At 37.6% G+C, this 20,706-nt stretch overlaps 2 protein-coding genes across 3 annotated transcripts in view; one reads left to right on the top strand and one right to left on the bottom strand.

Annotated features, from left to right (window-relative positions):
* Positions 1–20,706, bottom strand: part of LOC306870239 (mucosa-associated lymphoid tissue lymphoma translocation protein 1-like) — a 1,002,100-nt gene that overhangs the window by 912,679 nt on the left and 68,715 nt on the right. The gene's annotated exons all lie outside the window — the stretch shown is intronic.
* On the top strand, positions 5,454–14,303 carry LOC306869538 (uncharacterized protein). The gene is made up of 3 exons (XM_079416291.1): positions 5,454–5,833; positions 7,297–7,437; positions 13,194–14,303. The coding sequence occupies exons 1-3, from the start codon at positions 5,755–5,757 to the stop codon at positions 13,391–13,393; spliced, it is 420 nt and encodes a 139-aa protein (XP_079272417.1). The 5' UTR covers positions 5,454–5,754; the 3' UTR covers positions 13,394–14,303.

Genomic DNA, 20,706 nt, shown 5'->3' with positions numbered 1-20,706 from the left:
TTTGTGTTCTCATGATTTTGCCAATATTGCTGGGCTGGTGCCTCAGCTGTCTTTGTCTTCGTGCCTGCACAGCATGGAGGATTCAGAATCCTGCATCGCATGCTTGTCACTCACTTCTTTGAGTCCTAAATAACAACTCATGCAGAGCTATTATGAGCAATTATGTGTAACCCAAAGCTAAGCCAGGAGCTACTTGGAAAGCTGCTCCTCATCTGCAGGGTTAATCTCTGCACTTCTGGATCATGCCAAACAGAGTAGGAGCGAAGACGCAGACCTTTTCAGTTTCCACTCATACTTTCGTTATGCTTCATCTCTGTGCTGCAGGCAGGAAAGAGTATTTTTTCCTTAATAAACTCCCAATTGCTGCTTATTCATAATAAGGTTATAGTAGTTACGTTTAGGGGTTAAGGATCTAGAATATTTAATTATGTAGAATATGGCATTAATAGATGCCTGATAAGTACTAATAAACAGCCTATATGCTAGTATGCATGTTAATAAGCAATTAGTTAATAGTAAATAGAGTTCCCTAATCTAAGGTGCAACTGAAAATACTATTTTCTGCCTGCAGTACAAAGATGAAGCATCAGAAAGAGTGTTAATTGCCTATGAAAATTTGCTGCCACTATAGGGTGGTGTCACTAATCAAGTTTCCATCCAGATTTTGCACTGTTTTGTTACCGTCAAAGAGATATGGGTTAAAAAAAAAAAAAAAAAAAACGTTGCGAAATTGGCTGTCTACAGCCTGTTTCTGGCCTTTTACCGATAAAATGGTGTGCGTCATGACGTCATCCTTAAAAAAACTAATTGTCGCATAAGTTTTGGTGTATCGCAAAAAATGTTGCCCTTGAGCTGTTGCCATACATAATTTATCATTTTGCGTAAATTATAGGCTAGGCTAGCTGTTCTTCATCCATTTGAAAAAAAAGGGGGAAAAAAGCCTATATTAAATTGTATAGGCCTACATAAAATCATTTTTATTAAGTGTCATGAGTTTTTTTTTTTTTTTTTTGTACTTTGTTATAGACTAGATAGATAGGCCACTGTTGATAATCAAGCAATGATCATAAACAGTTGCAGTTGTATTATTATAATTTTTCTGATTAACGTATAGGAAATAGGAATGCTCAATAGGAATGCGGTTATTTTATTTCTCCTAACCGACGGTCGTTAAGCCATATTAACCCTTAACCGACAAGATTATGTTAAATTACAATTAAATTAAATTTAAATTGATAGGTGGCTTGACCCATTACAAATACCTAAATTTGTTTTCCAGGGATTTATTTTATACACGCAAAAAGCAGAATAGACAACATGAACATGACCTGCATGAACTGAGAAAAATATAAGCTATTATACATAAAAGAAACAGGCCCATATGCAAAATATATTTTTCTAAATAATGAATAAATTAACAAAACGAAAGAAAAAAAAACCTGCAACAATTAGCAGCCTAGATGCAGAATTTCGGTTCATTTTTGTGATGCACTCTTGAGAAAGCAGCAGTTTTCCTTTATTTCACAAAAGTACGTTTTGTTTTTTATTGTGAATGTACACAAATAAAATAAATATTTTTAATAGTTTTGAATAATGTCTTACTCTTATATGACCACAAATGAAGGAGTAGGCTAGTGCAAGTTGTTTCCACTTTTACAAGGGGAAAAAAACAAAACAAAAACACACAAGCGATCGCGCCTGTGCCTCGCGCGCAGTTAAGCATAGCCTGTTCATGTCATAATAAAATACAGTCAGCCAAAAATATTGAAGAAACATGAAAAAAAAAAAATATTTCCCCTCACTCCATCAACAAATTTAACGGTAGAAAGAACTCAGAACAAAGCACGAATAAAAATATAAGAAGCTAACAAGCCAAAACGAATTCATTTAAACTTTTGTTCTTCACGTTCATGCAAAGCAAAATGTGCTTGGCATAATATCACGGGGGTATGGTTGTCAAGCTGAAAGGCACAGACTACAGGCTATTTAAACTGAACAGTGCACTGTAAAAATAATAATAATAATCATGTAAACTAGGCTAGCCTACTAACATCAAATTAAGATAAGTGTGTTTGAGAGGTAACTTGTCTTTTTCTTACCATGTATAAAATAATTTTAGATACAATTTAATAATATGAATATGATTTAATGCGCTTTTGAACTACAGGGAAACGCTGCTTTAACGTGAGCAACACCATGAACACGGACGCTGCCTATAGGCTAATTCTGTCATGTGACATCACATTTATTTGCGTTAAAGCCCCTTTTCTCAACAAAAATTGTTTCCAAACAAATTTTTGCGACATTTGAAGTATCGATATCGAATTTATGCGCTAAAGTTAAACGGAAAAAGATTTTGTCGACACATGAGAAATTTAATCGATAATTGGCATTTCCATCAGCTATATTGTAAATATTTTAAAGTGCTAAATATTTTTTCGCAAAAAAATCCTTGGATGGAAACCTGGTTACTGTCAGGCTATGTGGTTTGCTAGGATGTTTGAATGGTTTCTATATGTATATGGCCCGAGTGGGAGCTCAAAAAGTTACTTTTAAAATTTAAAGTAGCTACACCCTTCATCAACAAAGCCATGCAATATGAGTTATCATTCATGTACCACAAACGGTGCGGGATGAGTTTCCATGATCATTGTCACTAATTTGATCCAAAAAAAGTGTCTTAAAAAAACAGGTTAGGTTTTGAATCCCAGATTTTGAATGCATGTTGCTTAGAATGGAAATATTCTTTTATATCTTTTTTTTTTCCATGTTAATTATATTTTGATATTATTTAAAAACTAAAACTAAACCATATTTTAAAGCAAAAACTAAAAATGTTAGCGAGGCACTTTAGTAAGAAACTCTTAGTTAACAGTGAACGTGTGCTCCCTAATCTAAAGTGTTACTGTACATTTTTTTAATAAGGATTTATATAGTACTTATTATGGCTTTTAATAGTGTAAGATAATAATTAACATAAAAAAAAATTACTCAGTAAAATAATATTTTCATTCTAAGCAACAGCAGGATCCAGTTGTCTGAGAAATTTTTCTTTCATATTTCATCATATTTCATTTCATATTCATATTTTCTGCCTGGAAATTAACAGAAGGTTTTAGGATTAAAAAAAGAAACAAAGAAATGTTATTATACAAAGTGAACTGCTGAGAAGAGGTTAGCTTTAGCTTTTAAAAGTAATTGGATTTACAATTTCTGACTTCTGACAAAGCAAAACAGGCCAATAAATAACACTTGGGCCTTATATAGAGACCAGGGGCCTGTTTCATAAAACAAGTTTACCAAATAAGCCAGGTTTATTTCAGTTAGTCTGACTTATTGTCAATTGATTTGGTTCAAAATAAGTCAGACTAACTGAAATAAGCCAGGCTTGTTTGGTAAGCCCCCAGGATATAGAGATTTTTGAGTCTTTGACTTGGGCCAGTAAGTTTTGTTTAACTTTATACTATACCGACAGTCACCTAAAGAACACACTTTTACTGTAAAATTACATGAAATATCCTGTTAAATCTATTAGTTTTTCAGCCTGTAGAGTAAGGGAACTTACTATTAAACCAATTAAAATTACAGTCATCAGAATCAGAATCAGAATGAGCTTTATTGGCCAAGTATGTTTACACATACAAGGAATTTGTAGTAGTGACAGAAGCTCCACAGTGCAACAGAAAGACAGTAACAGGACAGGACACAGGTAATAAAAACAAAATAACAAGAAATAGCCAATAACCAATGTACAAAGCAGCAAAAAAAAAAAAAAAACACAATATATAATATAAACAACTATGTATATACAGGTCAAGTATGTGCAAATTAGAAATGAGAAAAATAAAAATAAAATAAGTGAGTGTGGTGAATGGATAATGTATTAGTTGTGTGTTCCACGTTTATTGTTGAGTGTTCATGAGATGTATTGCCTGAGGGAAGAAACTGTTTCTGTGTCTGGTCGTTCTGGTGCACAGGGCTCTAGAGCAGATCTGTAGCGTCGGCCAGACGGTAACAGTTCAAAGAGGTTGTGTGCTGGATGTGAGGGGTCTAGAGTGATTTTACCAGCCCTTTTTCTCACTCTGGATGAGTACAGTTCTTGGAGAGTGGGGAGGGTTGTACCAATGATTCGCTTAGCAGTCCAGACTACCCTCCGTTAAGCTCCAGGTTGTTGAGACTGCACCAGACAGCCAGCTCCTTAACCTCCTGTCTGTAAGCAGACTCATCACCGTCCTGGATGAGGCCGATCAGTGTGGTGTCATCTGTGAACTTCAGGAGCTTGACAGAGGGGTCTTTAGATGTGCAGTCGTTGGTGTAGAGGGAGAAGAGCAATGGGGAGAGAACGCAGCCCTGAGGAGCTCCAGTGCTGATCGTATGGGTGCTGGATGTGAATTTGCCAAGCTTTACTAACTGCTGCCTGTCTGTCAGGAAGCTGTTGATCCACTGGCAGACGGAGGTGGGGACGGAGAGCTGTTAGTTTATTTTGAAGGGTGTCCGTGATGATGGTGTTAAAAGCAGAGCTGAAGTCCACAAACAGGATCCTCACATAGTGGAGCGTTTGAAGCATGAGGGGACTTCGCACAGCTCCAGTGATCTGTTGAAGATCTGTGTGAAGATGGGGGCCAGCTGATCAGCACAGATTTTTAGACAGGCTGGTGACACACCGTCTGGACCAAGTGCTTTCCTTCTTTTGTTCTTCCTGAAGACCTGGCGCATATCATCTTCGCTGATTTGAATTGTAGGTGTGGGGGAGAGAGGGGTTGCTGGAGGTTGCTGGAGGTGTCATGGTGTCATGGTTTTTTAATAGAAAAAAAATGAATACTACATGAATGTGGGTTGGAAAAATGGATCTAATGCGCTCACATACATCTCCTTTAACCGCAATGTGTTAATTCATATGAATATTGATGACATCCTTACCACTTCCCCAGTTAGACCTGCTACACGTCACACATGCCAGACACCTCTTGATCTTGACAGCCAGTGTTACGAAGAGAAACTCTAGGAGAAAGATCAAGAAGCGTGGCAGAAGAAGAGAGAAAGAGAGAGAGAGAGAGAGAGAGAGAGAGAAAGCGAGAGAGAGAGAGAGAGAGAGAGAGAGAGAGATCCAGCATTAATGACTGCATATGAAAGCATTTCGGGTTACCATCTAATCACTTCTGAAACTGATTGGACCCTTCAAAGCACAGCAAGCGCTTTTGATTTGTGTCTGTGTTTGTTCCAAAAACCCACCCACTCCTTCATTAAACATCACTTCCCGAGTGAGGATTTGCTTCTTAAATTTTCATTAAATGCAATATGGCCTGAGGACTCAGACACACTAATAGCACACACATAAGAGCATCGAGACTGACTCTTCTGTCACAGTGAGAAGCTGGGCGTGAAAGTGTTTATCTGGGGCTTTGGGATTATCAATGAGCAAATTACCTCTGATCCAGCAGAGGGTCTCAGGCAGACTGTGCGCGTCTGCCAGGGACTCAAGACTCCCTCTCTAGGGCTTAGGAAGGATGGGAGAAATGAGGGACAAATGACTGTACTTTATTTTGATGTAACACATGTGGTCTATTCTTAATGGCTCATTATTGATACTTCTTTTTGATATGAGGCCCCTCCTCTTTTCCTTTGGAGTATCAGTGTGAGTGTGTTTTGTTTGAGAGTGGTGGCTCATGCTGAAAGAGGCAGAGAGCTCTTCTCCCAGGAGGATTACCAGCCCTTCATTGATCTGCCCGGGTGACTTTTCCTCCAGCTGCACCCATGACTCTCCAGAACTGCCTGCTGCACAAATTTGGACTGTATTACTTCTTGGCATTGCTGACACTTCTCATGTCACAAGGTAGGTGTGTGTATGTTTGTACTGAATTGAGTCAGTCTCATCGAAGAAAACAAAACAAAATACAGATTGAAAATTGTAATATAGTTGCAATATGTGTGTGTGTGTGTGTATACACAATCTTATAAACTAACATTTTGTCTTAAAACATTATTGCAATGAACTACATTACCTTGAGAAACTCGTGTTAAATTTACAAAAAATATATCTTGAATTAACTTTATTTATTTTTGCCCATTGATTTGTTAGACTTGGTTAAAGACAATGGGAAAATCTATTTAGCAAAAAAAAATTAAAATAAGCATAATTCAAGATATATTCTTTGAAAGCAAATCATAATATTTTATGCAATGTTGTTTTTCAAGAAAATGTATTCTATCATCAGGATATTTGGATAGTTTTACTAGGAAACAAGGCAGAATTATTGATTTTCTTTTCCTATTTTGCAGTGTAGACTTTGAACAGTGTTTGTATTTTCTCTATGTAATAACCTTTGCTCAAATTGTGTATTTACAAAGTTTTTGTTTTATATACCAAAGATTTGGATGCACTTGTTCTTGTCAACAATCCACAAATGAACTCCATGCAACATTCATCACTGTATTACAAAATTCAATTCTAACAAACACACTTTTTGTATTTGACAATTTGAGGTATAATTACCGGTGCCAAATGTATCTGAGCCATATGACAGTAATGCATTCAAATATCTTTGTTTGCTTGCAGTGTTGCCTCCTAAAGCTCACTAGCCTCATTTAGATCTAATCTTACATGCAAATACAACATTTCTGTCTGAACAGATTCCAGTGAGGGGGTTATGTAAAGCAAACCACTGCCACCAGATGAACTTTGCCATTTAAAAAGAACACTGAGATCACATTACCAGAAATGATAAATTACCATACATGAGAAAAAGCCAATAGCCTGTCAGAAACTGTACACACATCATGCAGATTTCTACTGGATAGTCTCAAAGCATGATGCCAGATACAGATCGCATGTCACTGCAAATCATTCAGAAGATTAGTGGGGCATCAATAATGCATGCAAGAAAACGCTTTTCCTTGTTGATGTAAATGATTTACACTTTTTTGAGGTGTTTCATTAATAATGTGTTATGTACTGGCCTTCACGCACAACATTAACCATAGAGGAGCAGTACATTAGCCTAACAACCACCTGCCATGGTGTAGCTAGAGGCACTGTGCTGCTAAACCCATGTGTATCAACAGCAGGGTTCTGCTCACATGGCTGAGTGACTTAAAACCTTGGGGCTAAATTCAATCTCAGTCACTATAACCTCATCCCTGCTTGATCTGGAGCCACAGAGGGTGAAATCATTGAGAAACTGATAGTGAAAGAAGATACTGTTCCAAATTTCTGAAAACAGTTGGCCGCTTTTGCCCTTGTTTTTTATTATTCTCTATAACTCGGTTGCAAACAAAGATCTGCTTTATGCTTTATAGCTGACGGGCTGCAATGCTACGCCTGTAACATCGTGCATAACCAGAGGTATGTGGACGTAGGCTGTTCCAGCCCTGAAGTCATCACCTGCTCCCACTCCCACAAGGGCTTCAAGCATCGCTTCTGCATCAGAACCCAAAGTGGTAAGAATGCCCTCGACTACAACCACCCACGAGCAACCACTAATATATCAACAATCAGAAATGCCTGCTTGGCTTCCTGTGGCTGAGATTGTCATTACATGAGCATTAATCACTGTGGAGAATAATGCATAATGATAGTTTTTGGTTCATCAAATTTATTTCAGAGGATTTCTGAAATCCTTTGAGCAACAGAGGTCCAGGGGCGACACCTTAATCCTCTTCATGAGACTCCCTGCGTGTAATTGTCATCACACTTTGGCAGCGTAAGGAGCATTAGAGGCAGATGATCGCTCCTGAGAAAAGACCGACTGAAGTTAGAGATTACAGTGTTCCCTGCCCCCCGCCTAATTAACCTGCTTTAACCTGTACTTCCAACACCTTCATCTCCTAATCAGCCTTAAAAACCAACACCTACTGCATAAGCTTGTCTGAAGGTAATGAATCACCAATTCCTAAAAATCCTACTTGGTTTTTGACTTTATGTAATACATTAATGGCAAATTTACACTCCAAAGGTGGCACAGAAACACTTCTGAAGTGGCATTTAGGTGTCTTGTATAATGCTTCTCAGAAATGGGATTTACACAGCAATTACAACTACATACTTTGTAGGGGTGTAACAGTTCTTGCTAAAAAGTAAAGTAAAGTCGTGACGTATTGTCAAGTATGGTGACCCATACTCGAAATTGGTGCTCTGCGTTTAACCCATCCAAGTGCACACACACAGCAGTGAGTAGTGAACAAAATGCACATACACACACACACACACACGCACACACGCACACACGCACACCCGGAGCAGTGGGCAGCCATGCTGCGGCGCCCGGGGAGCAGTTGGGGGTTCGGTGCCTTGCTCAAGGGCACCTCAGTCGTGGTATTGAGGGTGGAGAGAGCGCTGTACATTCACTCCCCCCACCTACAATCCCTGCCGGCCGGGGACTCGAACCCGCAACCTTTCGATTACGAGTCCGACTCTCTAACCATTAGGCCACGACTTCCGAAAAAAAATCGAACCATTCCGTTCTCCCCCCATGGTTCGGCATGCAGTCGCACCACTTAAACTTAAATCTGACAACATCTTTAACATAGTTTGTTAAAGCTGCAGTCCGTCACTTTTTTGGGTTAAAAATGATCCAAAATCAATATTTGAGCAAGTACATAGGCCTAACCAGCCAGTGTTCAAAACTATCACCTTACTTTAGGCCGATTCACAACGGTTAGTTTATAATAATGTTTTCTAATTTAAGTGGTACTGGTAGGTTTTCGCGGGAAATTCGAGCATGGCACTGCGTCATTATGTCACATCTGTAAACATAAAGAAGTTATCCCGGCTACTAGGCTATAGCATGTGAGGATCCTGCAGGTGGCGGATCATTTATAGCCTTTTCTCACAGCAGCTGGAATAACAAAATGTATCGTTTTGATGGTGGATTGTAATCCAGAACGGATTATGTGTTTATGAAACACACGTGAATGAAATTAAATTATATTCCAGTTTTAAATGTGCTTCTGATAACAGATAGCCTGGGATTACGCAAGATTTGTATTTTAAAGACAACCAGTTCGAAGGGAGCAAAGTTTGCTTTTTGGGTTAGAAGAATTTCTTAAAATGAATTTCGAATGGCATGATAATTAGATTAGACTGTACAGAAACTTAAATCTACACGCTAATACACACAATACTCATAGTCACGGAATGCTAATGTTGTTAACATTAATAATTTGAGAATAAAGCACAACAATAATAATAATTTGCACGGTTTGATGTGATATGAGCTAACCGATCATTAGATTTAATTACCATTGGTAGCGCGATTTAGTGTAATGATTTTTTCCTCAGTTGGTCAGAACAAACGTGACTTATTTGGGTCATATATTCCAAGACGTAGGCTAGAATCTGTGATTCCTAAGTACAGTATCCACAGGACCATATCTCCACACCGATGCGGTGACTGACAGACTGATACACATACTCCTCAAAACATTAGATTCATCTGCGCCAGAGCTGGGCCGGAGCACAACCCCACGCAAGGAAGATAATTCCGCTCAGAGCTGCAATTCCGGGTTTTCAAACAGAGATGGCGACGAAGAGGCAAAATTTACAGATTGCAGTTTTAAAAATAACAAGTAAAACAGAGTTCGGCTAATGTTTGTTTCTGTCGATGGATATGCATTCTGGCTTCCCAATACATTACAACAGTGGGTCCCAAACCTGTCCTGGAGGACCCCCTGCCCTGCACATTTTGTATGTCTCCCTAATCAGACACATCCAATTTAGTTCTTGCAGTCTCTACCAACGAGCTGATGAGTGGAATCAGGTGTGTTTAGTTAAGGGAGACATTCAAAAGATGCAGGACAGGTTTGGGAACCACTACATTACAACTACAACGATGAACAAAAAAAAACGTGGACGAACCAGTCACTCTTTGTAGATTTTGTTCAATGCGAGTGACGTATGCTCAAGTATGACCAGTCATTTCACAGTAAAGCCCTTTTTTTCCTTAAAATAGAACATACCGAACTGTAATGAAACTGTGACTCTATAACCGTGATACAAACCAAACCGTGAATAATTTGAACCATTACACCCCTAATACTTTGACACTAAGGGCTGAGGTGGGTCTGAGCAGGCATAATTTGGTCTGGCCTTTTGAGCATGCACAGAGGAGCCTTAATTCAGCCGTGTAAAGACGGCGGTTCCCAATCAGCGCCAAACCCTTGGAATTTCAAAATCTTTCAAAAACATGATTCGGAACAATGTGATTAAGCCTCATTTTCTGAAATCAAGTTCAGAGCCACTGACTCGAAACAAACGATTCGTAAATGTTTTGAAGCTTTGTGAAGCAGTGGTGTGAAAGCTCTCATCACTAACACTGAGACTGTGAGTATGCTTGAGGCATCCAGCACAACTTTTCCCAGTATCACTGTATGAGCGAAATATTTTGTAACCTGAAATCCTGACTACATTTTTGACCTAAATAGCATTGACAGAAAAAAGCCAGACTCTCAAACAGACATTCCTCCAGATAGGTGGCAGACAGACACAGTCAAAATGATAAGGCTGATAAGAGCATTTAGACAGCGATCATCAGGGATTTCTCTTTCTCTCTCTGTTGGATCATCGGCCAGCCGTAATCCTCCAGAGTTATCCACTTTCACAAGTCGAGCCAGCTCTGCCTGCCTCCAGGGCTCAGCATGCATCACAGACCTGTCACATGACTCAACCCTGAGCAAGTGTTAGTGCCGCTTGTTTTACTGTAGTCTATGGCCAGACCTTCTCCTTTTAGTTGAAGGTGTATTGTGGGTTCAAAATAAGATAGACTATTAAAGTATTTGTGGCATGTTGTTGATTGTGACTGACAATAATTCTGATTCAAAGTTCTGATTCTGAACAAAATTGTGCGTTTACAGTAGTGCTCTGCGTGTGCTTGTATTTTTGCTGTAGCACTTTTACTGATTCCTCTATACAAAATTGTGTTATTCAGGCTATGAAGTCTTAATTATCCTTTTACCAGTGGGACTATAGATGTACTGTAGGTGGATGAACTTATGGTTATGTGTTACTGACATAATTGCTGTGGGTAGATTTGTTTCTATGTAAACAGTCCCTTAGTGGAATTAGTAACTGTATCATATGTGAAACTTGGCTGGAGTTACTAGAAGATAAAAAAAAAGGCAACCGTTGGTCTGATCGACTTGAAAATTGGTATGCAGTGTCTTCGTCCGAAGGGGCACAAGCGTCTATGAGGACATTTGTGTATCACAAAAAACATGGCTACCATTGGCCAAACAAATTTAAGCACCTATAAACAAGGTTAACGGAGGTCGATCGAAAAACAAAACTCGGTGGGCATGTTTGACTCATGGCCCTAAAGGTCTGTAAGAATTTTGAAAGAAATCGGACATTAGTTGGCGCTAAGTTTTTTGGCTCTGTAATCACGTGGTGTTTTACATATCCACACAATATGCATATCATTTGATAGATCTCCTCATAATGAGCAACTTTGCCTCTAGAACCATTGCTGTCAATCAAATCGTTCATTAATTATTCAGAAATAGGTTTAAAACCTACTTTTACAAACTAGTCCCTGGTTTTTCGCTCAATCTCGATCAAACTACTGCAGTAATAATCTCTGGACTATGTAGATCAATAATTATCAAAAAAAAAAGAAATTGTCCTTTTGTTAGCTATAATTAGCTCATTTTAAAAAGGGGGGTGTGGCCACATAACCATAAGCCCATAAAACCTAAACAAAAACTTTAAAATTTACGAAAGTTGGTGAAAACGTGTCAGATGACTGTTAACAAGCATGCAAATTTCAAAGTTAAAAAGGCCTCAAAAACACAGAATTTCTATAGTAAATGACCAAATCAGATCAAATCAAATCAGTGCAGTACTTTTCTCTAGATTCTCTAGGTCAATAATTATCAAAAGAATGTTGAACATTTGCATTTGGACAACCATAAAACGGTCATTTTATAATATGTTCTTTACATAGTGTACCCAAAGAACTAAAATCCTAAAACAAAGCCCTCAACTTCTCTCAATGATGCATAATTTCATTCTAAACAAGCATGCAAAATTTAAGAGATTGGGCAAAAAAAAAGATAACACTTTAATAGTTCTAAAGCTTAAAACACAGTGTTGTATGATAAATTCCCATTTATAGCCGCTAGATGGCAGCGGAAGACCACTAATAGGCTTATTAAACACTAAAACAGTACTTTTAATGGGTTTATGCAGATATTATAAAATCACTGTTATAACATTTAAAATCACTTTTAATTAAAGTTCAACACGTTGTTCATACAGATATGTCAGTTTTTACAATTTTGCCATATTATGATCACAGAGAAACCTGAAAATGACATATAAACTCTTAAAATCAGAAGACTTGCAATAAGTTTTGTGTCACCTATCACTTGTTTCAAATATCTATATCTGCAACAAAATGTGTATGCATGTATGTCTATGTATGTGTGTGTGTGTGTGTGTGTGTAAATATGCTTATTATTAATATACTAGTTTAATCATTTAATTTCAGTGTGTCTGTATGTGTGTGTGTGTCTGTGAGCCTATTCTTCATTTTGGATCAACACCACCTTAACTGCTTGAACCCCGGTAATTGTTGCTTGCAGCTATATTTTATTTATGTATTTGTTTGTTTTAAACTAATAATTATTATATTTTACAACACCATAATGACTCGCTCATTTTGACTGAGTGAAATACTGTCTGTGATTATCATTATTTGTATGTTTTGTTCTATAACAAATTACACGAGTCATGTGTCAAACATGAAAGTTACTGTGTTTAAAAAAAATATAAATTACTAATAAATTGCTATATAAGACTGGTTAACAAAAGGTTTATCAATCATGTGCACTCACTTTTGGCAGATGAAGTTCTTAGCCCCAGTAAATTACATTTCTCTCTCTCTCGTTTCATAATTCATGTTTGACTGTGGGTAAATTATGTTGTAGAAGAAAACATAAGTCTCTTCATGTTAACCACAGACATTAAATTCTACTCATAAATCCAAACCCGGCATTCTAAAAACCCACAGGAAATTCTTAACCCATGAACCCATCAGAAATGCTGCTTCTCCTCCAGGTTTTAGAACTATATACTAACTAAATAGTTCTGTTGCGACATGCATTAGTATCATGACTTCAAGTGAATTCCGTCTGAAGTTGATTCTATGTAACCCAGCATGTGGTTTCTCTAAAACACCGTTTTGTTTGTGTTGTTGCAGTTGCATTGGGAGTCATGCTGACTAGTGGCTGCGCAACAGCACGACACTGCCACACGGAGGAGCTGCCGGGAGTCAACATCCACTGCTGCGACTCTGATCTGTGCAACAGCGCCACCCGCTGGCGGACAACCACACTGCTGCCTATTTGCTCATTGACGTTTTCTCTATTGTTTCAAAGGTTGATACTGTGGATGGAATAACTTTGAATTTCACGACACAATCACGGCAGCTACGCTTCCGATGCATGACATACAGGATGGAACTTGCAAACAGGCTATAACTATGAAAGACGTGAAAGCAGACAGTGGAGTATTAGGCATATGTGTGGATAAACCACCTTCACTTAGAATCTTTGGATCATTAGCTAAAAAAAAACCTCACTGTAAACCTCACAAGGACTTTTATATGGCCAACAAGAAATTTTATTTAACCATTTGTTTCATTTTGAAGCATTTTGCTCAGCCAAAAATGAGAATTGATGCTCTTTACAATATGTGTGAAAATGTGTATTCAGGAATTGTATCCTATTTAAGGCCCAAATGTTCTAAAAAAAAAAAAAAAGTGGTAACGGAAATTATACAGACTTGTTTTATTTATTTATTTTTTAGATATTTTCTTACATATTTCTTTTAACCAACTGATCTCAAGCTGATTTTTAGTGGATGTGCTTACTGTATGAAGTCACTCAAGTTCACACGTCCTAGCAGAGTGATCAGGTTTAGATTAGCACATTATTTTTGAACATAATGCACTTCTGAATTCATATTCATACAAGACTTCTATATGGGCCGCACTGCAAGATTTTTGTTTAAAAATGTAAACAAGATTCCATTACTGGATGAGTACATTCAAATGTTGTTGTCGTCTTACCTCAATTTTTTGGAGCTGTCCGGTTGAATTTTTCAGTTAATTCTACTTAGGCTACATCATATCTGTACACACTAAAGGTCTGGGCCCGTATTCACAAAACATCTTAAGGATCAAAGTAGCTCTTAACTTGCCAATTTAGAAGTCTTAAAAATAATGGGCGTGTCAGTCCTAAATTAAATTTGACTGCCCTTGCTGTCCAAAATAAAAGAGAGCATCCCAATCAAGTGAAGGGATTTGTGGAAACTGTGTGATCCAAATTATTGTGATCCAACATTTGCCTCGCATTTCAGGATGAAAAGACAAACATTTCAGGTGAAGGATATAATCCACTTCTTACCTCAAGACTGTGTTATGATCTATTATGACCTTATTATTTTTATTGTGAGTATTAGGCTTATTGCTGATCACTGTTGTTGGGTTATGATATTGTTATATTTACCATTATATAATCAGAGGAGCATAGACAAGTTTATGAAAGTGTCACTCCACAATACAATAGCAATATGTATAGTATTTTTATGTTACATTAATCACATGGACCTATTGTGCGAGCTGTTACCACGTGGTTTATATACATGTTGCTGCTGAATGGGCTGATATTTTTGACACACCCACCAAACAAGAGAAAACGTATCAAAATTTGAACCCGGGACACCTGAAGTGCAACGGCGCTATATTTCAACAAGTGGTGCTTTAAACGTGTTGCTTGAAAAGTGTACCTTGCAAAAAGCGTGCAATCCTTCAACATACAATACATAAAATATATTTAGCCCTATAAATATCATCATGATATCTTTCTCATCTAATGCAGTGACATTCATGTATTTAAACTTAAGAATACAAAATTTGTGATGATTTATAAAAGATGCCCAAGATCATCATATTTAATTTAATACCAATTAGTTTTCAGTTAGATCATTTTGGTATTGTCCAATTTCAACTTTTTTCCTAATCATAAATACAAGGTTTCTTTCAGCTGTTTGTTTCAACTAGAGTTAGTTATTTCCATTTCACAATTTTGTAGCTAGTCCAGATGACAGTACTGTATAATTGCTGATCCATGGGAATTCTTGGCTGAGAAGTGAAAATCTATCTCTAAATGATGCCTAAATAGGTCTCAGAGCTACAGGAGATGGCAGTGTTTCACAATCTCTTGACACAGGCTTAAATGTTTAACCTGACAGAATCTCTGACACAGCAGTAGTGTGTATAATACACAGCAGTATTATAATCATGTTTATAATATGTAGCAATTCTTCATGTGGGTCCTTGAAGAGGTGACAGATTCAGAGAACATTTTAAGAGCAATGGCCTGTCGTATGGTGAAAGCTCTTATGAAAGAGAAGAGGAAGAAGTGTTTCGTCTTTTAACTCTCCTCATGATTCATCCAGAAATTGGCAGAGAGAGATTGCGGAGACAGGTTTGAGGGCTGGTGTATGAAATAAGGTAGTCATATACGCTCCTGCCAGACTCTCAAAACTGTGCGCTGTCTCTGAGCTAATGAGCGCTGAAGCACAAACTGTAGTCAAGTCAAATCAATATTATTTGTATAGCGCTTTTAACAATGCAAATTGTGTCAAAGCAGCTTTACATCGGCTTGATATAAAGCTGGGTGGCTTTATATCAGCTTTACAGTATTTAGATGGGGAAATAGTTTGTCGAAATAGTGTCATTCTCCTCTGGCCAGACAAAATCAGCAGTTTAAATCTAGGCTAAAACAGAATCAGATTATGCAAAGGACTCATCTGGTTCCTGTGGTCTTGTCCCGATGGCCGTCTTGGAGACAGGGTCTTCACTGGGGATCAGTCTCTGGGGCTCATGTAGGTGTCCTGGCTGTAGAGGTTAACCGGTTCCAGTTGACCTAATTAATGCAGCCTAACAATACAAATGCGATAGTGTATTATGTGTAAACCAGGTTAAAGAGATGACAGATTTAAACTAACAGAGTGTGTCTATATATAACAATATATATAGACACACTCTGTAAGATACATATATAACAAATATACATATATAACAAATATATGTGTCACAGTGACCTTTGGAACTGCACTGCATTTCCCAGCATCCCTCTGGCCACTCACCTGCACTCCGTCATTATCACTCACACCTGACCTCTATCAGGGAATCTTCCACACCTGGTACTACTCATCATGCTCCCTATAAAACATCACTCATTCCAGACACCCGGCCTCTGGTCTTGAGGTTATAAGCTCTTTGTTAGTGTATTCACTTACCTGCTGGGTCCCGTCTGTTTGGAAAGAGAGAAAGAGAAGGACTATTTATTCCTCAGTTTAATTGCGCTTAATAGAAGTTTGAGTTATTGCACTTACCTGTTGAGGTTTCCTTCAGTTTGTTGAATAAAGAAGCTCTATCTACCTCATCTTTCTCTGCCTCTCCATCCAATGTGTGACATATATTTGTGTATGTATGTGTATATTAGTCAATATACATATATATACTATATGTATATTAGTCAATATACATATATAACAAATAATGATAAATCAAAATTTAAACAATTAGGTCATTTCATTCAGTTACATTTGCATTTCATTTACATTTCTTCATTTAGCAGACGCTTTTATCCAAAGCGAATTACAAATGAGGACAAAGCAATCAAAATCAACAAAAGAGCAATGATATGCAAGTGCTATAACAAGTTTCAGTTAGCTTAACACAGTTGTGTTAAGGTTTTTTTGTTTTAATTGTATAATAAATAAAAATAAAACCGATAGAATAGAAAAAGAACAGAGCAAGCTAGTGTTGGAGGCCTTTTTTGCTTTTGTTAATTGTATAATAAATAAAAAGAAGTAGAATACAAAAAGATTAGAAAAGCTATTGTTTTTTTGTTTTTTAAGAATAGAATTAGAATAGAGAGAGCTAGAGTTAGAGGGTCAAATAAAGATGCAAGAGATGTGTTTTTAGTCTATTCTTGAAGACGACTAACAACTCAGCTGCTTGGATTGAGTTGGGCAGGTCATTCTACCAGGAGGAAACATTTAAATTAAAAGTCTGTGAAAGTGATTGTGTGCCTCTTTTTGGGATGGCACAATAAAGCGATGTTCACTTGCAGAACGTAAGCTTCTAGAGCGCACATTATCTGAAGTAATGAATTTAAAAGGGTGCAGAGCCAGTGGTGGTTTTGTAGGCAAACATTAATGCCTTGAATTTTATGCAAGCTGCTATTGGTAGCCAGTGCAAATTGATAAACAGAGGTGCGACGTGCATCCTTTTGGCTCATTAAAAATTAATCTTTCTGCCTCGTTCTGGATTAATTGTAAAATTTTGATAGAACTGTCTGGAGGACCTGCCAAGCAGTGTTGGGGAAAGGTACTTTTAAAAGTAATGCATTACAATATTGTGTTACTCCCTAAAAAGTTAATTACGTTACTTAGCTACTTTTTATGGAAAGTAATGTGTTACAAAAGTATGAGTAGGGCTTGATTGTTTTTAATACAAGAAATTCTAATTATAGCAAATGTAAAAGCCCTTTCACACCAAACAGTTTAATGAATAAACCTCAGGCTGAAGGAAAAGTAAATTCACGTCTGTAAAGTAGAACGCAGGAGAAGAGGGTTCAACACTTCAGCAATAAAAAAAAAAACAATGAAGCACAATTGTTAGTTTATCTAAAGTAGTTTATCAGCAGCAAAGACATTGGTTAATAAAATGGGATTAGATACATTTGTGTTGTTTAACATTTAATTATTGCAGGTTTGCGTCATATTCTGAGTTTGCATTTCACTGTTTTAATTAATTTTGATGAATACTAAATCAGTTTTTTTGCGAGTGGGATGAATTAATGCACATTCACGTTTAGTCTAGAACTACAGACAGTGCACTGTCAGTCAATAAATGGGAAAAAAGTAACTCAGATATTTTCTTGTAAATTAAAAAGTAATGCGTTACTTTACTAGTTACCTGAAAAAAGTAATATTATTACGTAACTCGCGTTACTTGTAATGCGTTACCCCCAGCACTGGCCAAGAGAGCATTGCAATAGTCCAGCCTGGACAGAACAAGAGCTTGAATAAGGAGTTGTGAAGCATGTTCCGAAAGAAAGGGCCTGATCTTCTTGATGTTTAATAAAGCAAATTATTCAGAGTATTCCAAACGAATTCTGAGTATGGGTCACCATACTTGGCAGTATGTCACTTCACTTCACTTCAAATCTGCAGGACGGGCAGTTTTAGCAATGTGGTCTGAGAAAGTCAGCTGATCATCAATCATATCTCCAAGGTTTCTAGCTGTTTTAAAGGAGTTATGGTTGATGTGCTTAACTGGATTGTGAAATTGTGATGAAACGATGGGTTTGCTGGAACCACAAGCAGTTCTGTCTTGGCAAGGCTGAGTTGGAAGGTGATGGTCCTTCATCCAGCAAGAAATGTCTGTTAGACATGCTGAGGATCTGGTGAACCATGTCAAAAGCAGCGGACAGATCCAGCAAGATAAGTATTGAAGATTTGGAATCCGCTTTTGCAAGTCTTAGGGCTTCAACAACTGAGAGCAAGGCAGTCTCAGTTGAATGTCCACTTCTGAAACCAGACTGGTTGCTGTCGAGGAGGTTGTTCTGTGTGAGAAAGGCAGAGACTTGGTTGAACACAGCTCGTTCAAAGTGTTTTAGCAATGAAAGGAAGAATGGAAAACGGTCTGTATAGTTTTCTAAAAGATATGGGTTAAGGGTCGGTTTCTTAAGTAGTGGGGTTATACGAGCCTGTTTAAATGCTGATGGAAAAACACCAGTGTGAAGGAATGTGTTAATTATGTGAGTGAGTGAGTGCAGGTACAACTCCAGGAGAAATGGCTTGAAGGAGATGAGATGGAATAGGATCAAGCGGACAAGTAGTAGGATGATTGATTAGAAAGGATGAGTTTTGACACTTCTGCCTCAGAGAGTGAAGAGAAGGATGTGAAAGAGTGTATGTTTGCTGGTAAGATGTGCTTGAAAGATTGTGGTGTGGAAAATTGTGCACTGATGGTTTTAATTTTATTCATGAAGAACGTGGCAACTTCTTCATTCAATGTAGAAATGCAAATGAAGATATGTTTAACAAAACCTGAAGCATTTCTTTTCCTGCAAAGAAAGTTCCAAAACGTTGATGCTTCAATATATTTCTAAAGATAAAAAAAAAAAAAAAAAAAAAAAAAAAAAAAAACACAAACCAAGTGTAACAACGTTCGTAGATTCGGGAAGAAGGAGGCGGGAACCGGCAAACATTCAATGATTTAATAACAAAATAAACAAACGTAAAAGTACAGCGGCAGCCCCTCACGGACGACTGCCGCACACAAAATAATATCCAGGCCTGGTCCTCTCTCGTCTTCCACTGTCGTCACTCCTCCTTTTATCCTTCCGGAGCTCCTCGATCCGTGGGACTCGAGACCGGTGAGTGTCGCAGGTGTCGCTCATTATCATTAACTCCACCGGCCTCGCTCCGTTCCCACGGCTCTCGGCCCCGCCCCACTCACCACACCAAGTTCATATAAAATTCATACATGATTGCTTTATGTGATAAACAGATTTAATTTCGGTTTTTATTCATATATAAACATTGATCAATGTACAAACGTAGAGCACATCAAATATGGTAAATGGAAACTAAAACAAAATGAACATGTCCCTTCAGAACTTGTTTTAAACTGCTCTATTCATATGGATTTCTGAAGTTTTGGCAGACTGAACTTCAAATAGAGAGACAGAAATCTCTCAGATTTCACTAAAATATCTTCAACTTTGTTTCTAAAATTAACAAAAGGCCAATAGGTTTGGAATGACATTAGGGTAAATAATAACAAAATTAAACTTGAGCTTTCAAATGCACCTACATGCAAAACTTATTCGCATCAGATAGTGCTTACAGTCTCCTGAATTCGTGTGAGTATGACTCTACTCTATGGTACTCTATGGAATGAGAAATCTAATGTGAACACCTTTTTAGTCACAAGAGTCCATAGAGTCCAGTCTATGCTGTTGCTTTGCATGAGTTTTGAGAGTCTCAGTCTCAGTTTATGATGAACAACAAGTATTTATGCTGTAAAGAATTATCCTGTCATTCTTAATGCATCGAGCTTTACCTCATTTGTTATTGCATATGAATCTCAGAGCTATCACAAACAGCAGCAGTAGGTGCTGGCAGAAAACAGACACTACAGATTAATGGGAAATTAGGGCAGATTGAAATTTTGTCACAACCTAGAGGAGGCAAACCCATGATGGCTTATATAAGATACATTTTAATTGATTTATTTTTCCAAGGATGCCTTTTTTAAGCTGACAAAGCAAACCATTGTATAGAGCAGCCAAGACTATACAAATTTGATTAATCTGTAGGTGAACTATTGGCAGTTCTGAGAGACATCATGGCTTTAATGTGGAGCAGGAGTACACGTTTTATGGAATAACGTGTCAACCCATAACACAATTCACCTCACACAATCTTATATTCTGCAGATTCAGTGTGTACCCTCATTACAACCACAATGTGTGACTAACCTGAGCTTTTTTAAAGTTGCGATGAAACTGAAGAAGCTAAAGATCAGTTGTTCTGCATTGTGATATACAGTGCCCTCCCTAAGTATTGGAACAATAAAGACAAAATTGCTCTGTTGGCTGTGGAGTCAAGACATTTGCAAATATGAT

The sequence above is a fragment of the Barbus barbus genome (assembly GCF_936440315.1).
Source record: "Barbus barbus genome assembly, chromosome: 5".
Taxonomy (NCBI): Eukaryota; Metazoa; Chordata; class Actinopteri; order Cypriniformes; family Cyprinidae; genus Barbus; species Barbus barbus.
Note: the sequence above shows the minus strand (reverse complement) of the source record. Positions and strands in the feature narration are given on the sequence as shown.